Source organism: Phoenix dactylifera, unplaced genomic scaffold (genome assembly GCF_009389715.1).
Source record: "Phoenix dactylifera cultivar Barhee BC4 unplaced genomic scaffold, palm_55x_up_171113_PBpolish2nd_filt_p 000828F, whole genome shotgun sequence".
Taxonomy (NCBI): domain Eukaryota; kingdom Viridiplantae; phylum Streptophyta; class Magnoliopsida; order Arecales; family Arecaceae; genus Phoenix; species Phoenix dactylifera.
Window position 1 is genome coordinate 150666 of NW_024068195.1, and position 8397 is coordinate 159062.

Sequence of the window (8397 nt, forward strand, 5' to 3'; positions counted from 1 at the left end):
AAATGTCTTACGAGTTCATCTGGAAGGGACCAAACCTCCTCACCTAATTTTTGCTTGTTTATACTTCCCTTCCCTTCCCTGTTGTTCGAAGTCATACCGCGGATTAAGGATAGCTCATGATCGAGTGCACTGCGAAGACCACCGTGAGGTGAAGATCTTGCGGAAAAGGGCCGCATTGGCGGCCAGCCTTTGGAGGGGTCGAATATTATTAGATTTTGTGGAGCAGAGGAGATAACTGCCGGTCAAAGCAGAGGATCCATCGGGGAATTTGGTGCGTTTGGACTGTGCGACAGCTGGTTTTGCATGCGCGCCACTGCAGACACAGCAAACAGCCTTCTCCATAAACCACCACCTGACATGTGTCCGCATTGGAGGGGGCCATCCCAACGAGCCCTTGTGGAATAGAAGATGAGCACCGATTCACTGCAGTACATCTAATAGAGTGCTGTGCAGCCCTAGATAGTATCACCAGATAATGGATAGCTACGACAAGAACGTATCGTATCATATATGTATTGTTTGATGACCATCCAATTGGGCTATCCAAAAATGCACCGCATTTTGCAGTAGGCAAGCTATAATCCTAAAATAAAAGGGGTCATTTAGAGTGCTCCTGAAAGTTGCACTTTGTTGTAATATTATTCTCTTTTTCATCATTATCGCATTGTTGCTATTTCTGAAACAGTAATTTTGGTTGGATTTCAAAGTCAGATCCAACTAAGAAAAAATGAACCAAGAAAACAATGAACGTGGAACTCCAATTGAATGGGAATGTGAAACTGTAGCCAAAAAAAAAGGAAAAAGGAAAAAGTGAATGAGGTTATAAAAACTACTGAGGTGGCGACCACATAGAAGGGCAGTTCAGTTGCAACCATATCCCTGAATTCCATATTTATTGGAATTAAAATATTTCATTCAAAATGCGATACCTTTCCAAGAGAATAACAATGACAATATGGTGTTTAAAATGATTCAAATGGTTCATGCAACATTTTCTTTTTTCCTTCGTAGAGAGTTTCTTAGATAAAAGTTGTATTTTGTTAAGTTAATGCACGGCGAGCATTGATCTACAGAAATACAGTATATTCTATGAAAATTATAATTTAACAAATTTTATTGCATCTTTATGGATGTCTCAATCTAGCTTCCTATACCTAATACTTGCTAGAAGGATAAAACTCCAAATACTCCAAATATTGCGAGTAGTCACCTGTAAGCGTATAAAATTTAGCTATCATTTGGACAACCTACCAAGATCAGTGCATGCATTTCGTACTCGACATTGCGACAATGGAAGAACTTATTATCTGATAAGATTTTCTAGGTAGTTTTTGCATGATGCTTTTAGTCTAAAATTTTTGATTGAATGAGAGCTGCTTGTATAGATTGGTTTACTTGATGATATAAACAAGTTAAAGCATTTGTTAATGAAATAATTATCCCTATAAACATTAATTAGTTGTCTATTGGCGGTCCTAATCCCTCTAAAACACATCCGAAGGGACAAACCCCACCATTCATTTTTTATTAAAACATATCCTACCCAATCCATGGCTAGAGGTGGCAATTGGGTCAGGCGAGGTTACATATAGATCGAGTCGAAAATTCAACAATCCAAATCCAACCTATTTATTAAACATATTAAAATTTTAAATCCAAATCCGATTTATTTATTAAACAGATAATCCAATCCGACCAACAAAATTTATTTATTAAACAAGTTAAATAGATTAGACAGGCTTTTAACCGGTTAATTAAATTTAAACAAATTAAACAAAATGGATCAAATAAATTAGAAACAAGTTAAACAGGTTAAATAGATCATGCATAAATATTAAACGGATCAAAACGGATTAAATGAAATAAAGATTTAAACCTAAACTCAATTTATTTAATAAATAGATTTAGATGGACTAATTTATTTATAATCCAAATTTATTTATATTAAATCTATACTAAGATTGTTCGCAGGTTGAATTAACGGTCGGATCATGCACCCTTATCCATGGCCCTGGGAAGATCAAAGCAAAGCCATAACACGCGGTTTTTCCCGTGTCCAAAGGATACCGACTCTCGATCCAAGCCCGCTCCCATCCGTCAATGTCACGAAGGTCGTCTAGTAAACCAAAACTGTGAACGGTCGCTTTGTGGTGGGTCACGGGCGGTGGCTGACGTTCTCGTTTCTAAGCACCAACGCCACTTGCGGGTCAAAACATTTTAGCGGCGAGGTAACCTTCGAACTGGAGAAAGCGAGACAACGAACGACCCAAAGAAAACAACTTCCTGGGGCCGAGCTTGACCGTACCCAAAAACTAAGCATAATATTTATTTAAATTTAGTCGAATATAAATAACAATTTAACTACCCATTAATATTTATATTTATAGAAAATAGATATAAATATAGATACATAACTATTCCATCTATATTTAAAAATTTAATTTTTGTTGTAATTATATTTAATTTTATATAGCATTTATATTTTTTTTAAAAATATAACTATATTAATATACTGTTAAATCAATTTACTATCTACTTAATAATATTTTTATCATGTAATTACAAATTTAATTAACTAATTTATATATATGCTTATAATATTTATTTAACATAAATAAAAATATAATTTTTATATTAAATATTTATATTTATTAAATAAAATAAATATAAATATGGATATAGATTTCAAGTCAACCCAGCCGTCGCACTCACAGTGAGGGCAGACCCACAAATATTTTATTCGCAAATATTTTATTGTAATCTACTTATGACGGGCAAATATTTTATTCTAATATACTTATAACAGGCAAATATTTTATTCTAATATACTACAACAGGTAAATATTTTATTCTAATCTACTTATAAAAGGCTAATATTTTATTCTAATCTACTGATCATAGGTTTTCCATTCCAAGCACACCACGTCTCTCGCCTCGAAGTCGGTGCTATGGAGTTGGTAACCACACGTGGACTGCCCCAATCAAATCAGACATGGCTCAAAAAGGTTGGTCCGAGGCAATGCACGGAACTCAAATAAAGTTCCTGAGCTCAAGAACTTTACGCGACCATAATTTCTTCGCAGAACTGGTCGGATGGGCCGGATTTTTGCGTTGAAGCCAGATGTTAGATTAAGTCCAAGGTTTTAACGATCCGATCTGCAACCTATTTCTGATCGGAGACTTCGAATGAGTGATTCTGATCTGCAACCTGTTGCTGATCCGGGCCCATGAAACGCCTCAGTACGTGAACTGAAGTCCAGCCCGTCCATCAAAGTAGAGTCTCAACTCTAGTTGGGCCTCACTATTCTTATGATGCCATAAGAATTAACTGTGATGTTCAACGTAAGTTTGGCACTTAGCTTCAAGACGCAATTTTGAGTCTTGTTCCCCAAAATAAGGTTAACTTCAACTTTTAGGGAAATATCAGCTTCAAATACAATAAAAAATTGCAATCTAATATATCTATAGCAATTGATATCAGAGAAATGCCGGCATATTATAAGATTATGACCTACTTATCTCAATTGGGGGCGCTATCGGGTTAGGCTGGGTTTGGGTTTTACTAGACTATTGAAAGATCAGGTCGGATATGGATAATAAAATGTTTATCGGGTTTGTGTAGAGTGGAAATCCAGTGGACATCCATTGAGTATTAAATTTTACATTTTAAAGAGCTAATGAAACTACGAAACCATGCTTTAAGAATTTTATCAGAGTCACATCCAATCAATACTACAAATAATTAAATCATGAACATGGCTAACATATAATAATTATGGACTAAGAATTAAAAAGGAATATTTTACTTAGAAAAATACTCGAACATGCTCTAAGATGCCATTAATTTTTATATTTACAATTAAAAGATATAAAAGTAAAGATAATATTATATATAATATGTGTGTGTATTTATGTATACATACATGTGTGCGCGCGTGCGCGCGCACACACACATTTAGTCTCACTTACTGATCGGCGGCCCATCTCGTTTTGTGAACAGGCTGCATCTTGTGGTCCAAGTACAGCCCAGAATCTGTGATCCCCGACCAAGACTGATTAAGAGCAGGCCGAGCTTATTAAGTTGGGTTGAGTAAGCTTTTTGCTACGAAGCTGTGCAAGCCGTTAACAACATGTCTTTTGAGCAATATCAGGCATAGCTTGATACAAAACATTTAAACTTTTTGAATTGAAAATTTGTAATTGCACCAAAAATACAGAAAAGAATAATTGTATTTTGAACTTTCGAATAGTTTTCTCCAAACTGTTGGCAACAACTTGCTAAAATGAAAAGTAATATCAATGACCATACGAATTAGTAAATCAAACAATCTGAATTAAAAAAAGAAATAATGTAAATGTATGACAGGGTAATTGTCTTGAGAATTGCTTATATTTATAATCTACAATATGCCTTAAGTACTATCACTAAAATGTTTAATTAAGGTTTGTACACAAATAATTTTAAAGCTTTCCAAACCTTGTTAATCTTTTATACTCTCCAAAAGAGCAAGACAATAACTTACCTATTGTGAAAGCAATAGCCATCAGTATCACCATACACGAGCAGGGCCTTGCAATTTGCTAAAATTTTTCCTCATTCCGAAGTTGTTGCCCAAGTCTTCTATTGGTGATCTACTTTAATGTTGAAAAATGCCGTAGGCACTACTTGCAAAGCTCTAACTATCTTATTCACGTGTGGTCGAAACAAGTAGCTAGGACACGGATAAGGTTAGATTGCCTCCAAGCAAAAGAACCAAAAAAAAAAAGAAAGAACAAAACCAATAAAAAATCAAGAGAGAAATGTAATGCAAGTTTTATTTTCAATTGCTCTTAATATATCCACTAACCTAAAGCTCATGCCTATCCTAATGACTAGATTTCCAAGACTACCATGTTTGTATGTCTTTCATTGTCGTGCCAAATTTTGATGCTTGCACACAATTTGCCAAATATTTTTGGTAAATCTCCACCTAGACTAAGCTGGTGCTAATATGACACAAAAACGGAAGTAGACATGGGTTAGCTCTCCTGAAATAAGTTTAAAGACTCGTTTGGTTCGCTAAATTTTTTTTACCTCATTTGAATATTTTTTTTGGAGAGAAGTTGATGTCTAGATATATTATACCTAAGAAGTAGTTTTTGCATGTTTGCTTAACCATGAGAAAGTAATATATTCTAGAATAACTTATGCATGGTTGAGCATCGACTTTCCTTGAAAAGTTATATAATATAGTTATTATATCATTAATAAAATTATATAAATTACCGGTAAAAGATCACATGCATAAACAACTTCTTTATAGCAATTTTTAATAGTTAATATATTTTCAATAGCTATTTTTAAATATTTTTAAATATAAAAAATATTTTAAACTATTTTTAATAGTTTAAAAGTAATTATTAAAAATAACTGATGGTTTAAGTGTATTTTTAGTAAGAAAAATATCATAATTCTCAGTCTATTAGTTTTTTCTTCTGCATTATTTTTTTAATAAAATATAAAAAATATTTTTATGAAAAAGCTAATATATTTTTTTTGGTTGACCATTTTTTCCCCTCCTTTTTGACCAAACAAGTCCCTGGCCTTTTACGCCACGAGACTGACAATAAACAACGACCTAGCCTAGTGGTACGTGGTCGCTAGCATCTCTTTTTCGCACCTTTCAAAAAGAATGGATGAGAAAATTTTCTATTTTTGCAGATAAAATGGCACATTTGAGTGGGCATCATCCAAAATTCCTTTTTTCCTAGATAATAATAATGCACCTAGATTACAATAACACAAGAAATTTAGAACCTGTTTAGTGTTATTACTGATTTTACTTTTTTTCCCTACAAATTAGTAAAATGCTATAATTGTAGATTGGTATTGCAGTTAGCCTTTGCGCAAAACTTCTCCTATTCCTTATATTTAGTTTTTTTTCCTAAAACGATAATTATTTACTCTCACATACTGAAAAATTCTACAAAGATGCCCTTCAGCTAACTCAGTTTCCGAAAATAAAAACAGAAAATAAAAGCAAATCCAAATAGATCCTAATAAATCGTGAACTGCGCATCCAAAACAACTCCAGTGATGGCAGCTGTGAAAGTAATCTACCCACAGGATTTTGCAATCATAGAATTCTGCACTCATTCCACTTAATTTTTACGGAGGGATTATTAATTAGTCATCCATCTTTTTACATTCAAAAAAGAAAATGTTATACTTAATTTTGTCTATAGCGAAACTTATTACCCATTCTTGTGCCTTTGATCTCACCTGCATCATTTCTTTAATGGTTTCGTGGCATAGCGTACAGGGGAAAAAGAAGAAAAGAATCTGAAAAAAAGAAACCGAAGAATAGAATCATAATGAACTCGGACGACTTCATAATTTAAGGAAAAAATATTGCAGCGTGGCATGCGCACATTTTTGATACTCCGCGCCCAACAGGCAACACCGGATAACCAACCCTACTCTCCATTGCAGCCACGATATCCAACCAATATATACAAGCAATATACGACCAGAAACCCTACCTCGTCCCGGTCGGTGCCGCCGCCGGCGAAACCGGGAGCCGCCCGGGGGGCTTCCTGCACCGGAACGCCTCCGAATCTCCGCTGCTGTCGTTGCCCTCGTCGAAGTTGAGGGCGTAGCTGAGGGGGTCGTACCGGAACCCTCCGGCGCGACGGCGGGGCCTCCCGATCCGGGACACGAGTCTCCGGAGCTCCGTCACCTTGGTGCGGAGCCACGTCGACGATGACCGGAGCAGCGATGCCGGCCGCGCCTCCTCCGGGGGACCGCCGGCGCCGCCGAAGCAGAAGGAGAAGAAGGCCGAGCAGCGGAGCTTCTTCTTGCGAGAGGATGGAGGAGAGGAGGGGACGTCGAAGCGGCGATCGCATCTCATGGTGGTGCTCTAACGTGAGGGTTAAGTTTTGGAAGCGATAAACCGCAAAAATGGAGTTGAGAGCTAAAAAGGAGAGGAGGAGGACGACGTGGATCGATTTGGGGAAGGTGTGGGAAGGAAATATCGCGACTCTGTTTTTTTTTTTTATATATATATATATAATAGATACGGTTAAGAATGGCAACGGACGCCAATTCCTGAGGTTTCTGCGCGTCACTCGTGCTCGCACGTACGGCAAGGCTGCTGCGACTCACAAGAGCCCTTAGATTTCTCAGACACGTGTGACAAAAATCATATTAGTGTAAAAGGCTAATGGGCTAATCCTTCTTATAACCAAGTGGATCTTGCAAGGATGACAAGAAAAAACCAGTTATTAGACAGCATCATAGATAAATCTCCTCGTGCATGTAGGTTTTGAAACTCTTCGAAAATATAAAAAATTATTTTCTACATCATGTACACCATATCAGCGGTGCACCATACCAATCAAATTTTTTCTTTTTGTAGACTTCATTCATCATGCAATTTGTCTCGGATTATCATCTTCCTCACCTCATTTTGGATTGCTCCTATAATACATATTTATAAAAACAAGTTTATATATAGAAAGAATGATTTTTATTGATATAATTATTTCTTGTTTATGCATATTTTTAAGTTGACTGATTTTGAGGTATTGGGGTCCACAGAGTCCTATAGCCTGCCTTATTTCCTAAACAAATGTGGCCTTAATTTCATTTGTCTGTTCATGTAGCCTTAATTCCATTTGTCCATTCGTAGTTTTACTCTAGCTCTTCTACATGACGTCAACTTAAGTGGAAGTATTATTTTTGGTAATATTTAACACATCAAGTATATTGAAGCGATTCAAAAGGATGCATTAGATGAACCGTTATGATTGCAGCAACTTCCATGATAATCAATGAAATGGGGATGGTTGGGATTATGATATGCCTGGGAAGGTCGGGCACAAAGTATATGGCTTTTATCATGGACTAAGGGATATGCTTTTTTTGATTGTTTTACATCTCTTTTTCTCTTTGCCTTTAATAGCACAAATATTGTTTAGCGGTGTACGTGAATTTTAAAGCTAAATCCAAAAACTATCAACACTCAAACCAGTTCTACTTGTATTTATACTATTACAATTGGGGACCTTGTTGCTGCAAAACATCCACCATGCTTAAAATTGTGGTACATGCTTTCTTATGAGGTTTGCATTCGCTATATCTCAGTTAATGCTTATGCACTGATTTTGCTCAGGCAGGCAACATAATAAATTATGTAGGATGCAGCAAATTTAGGATGTCATCCTCGACTTCAGAACATTTGGAGCATGGCAGGCAGAAACATAGTCTTCTAGGCCAAGCATGTCTATAGAGAGGCTAATGAAGTTGTAGATTGGATGTTTTCATTTATGGCAAATCATTCTAGAGAAGTTTTCTGAACCGGCAAGTGGGAGTTGCTTAGAGTGCTCCTAACTTGTTACTTTTTCACATTAGAGTTA

At 36.0% G+C, this 8397-nt stretch overlaps 1 protein-coding gene across 1 annotated transcript; it reads right to left on the reverse strand.

Moving 5' to 3' along the window:
• Positions 1-6323: 6323 nt before the first annotated feature.
• On the reverse strand, positions 6324-7013 carry LOC113462508. The gene has a single exon (XM_026803194.2). It carries the CDS (start codon positions 6888-6890, stop codon positions 6519-6521), a length of 372 nt encoding a protein of 123 aa, XP_026658995.1. The 5' UTR covers positions 6891-7013; the 3' UTR covers positions 6324-6518.
• Positions 7014-8397: the final 1384 nt, after the last annotated feature.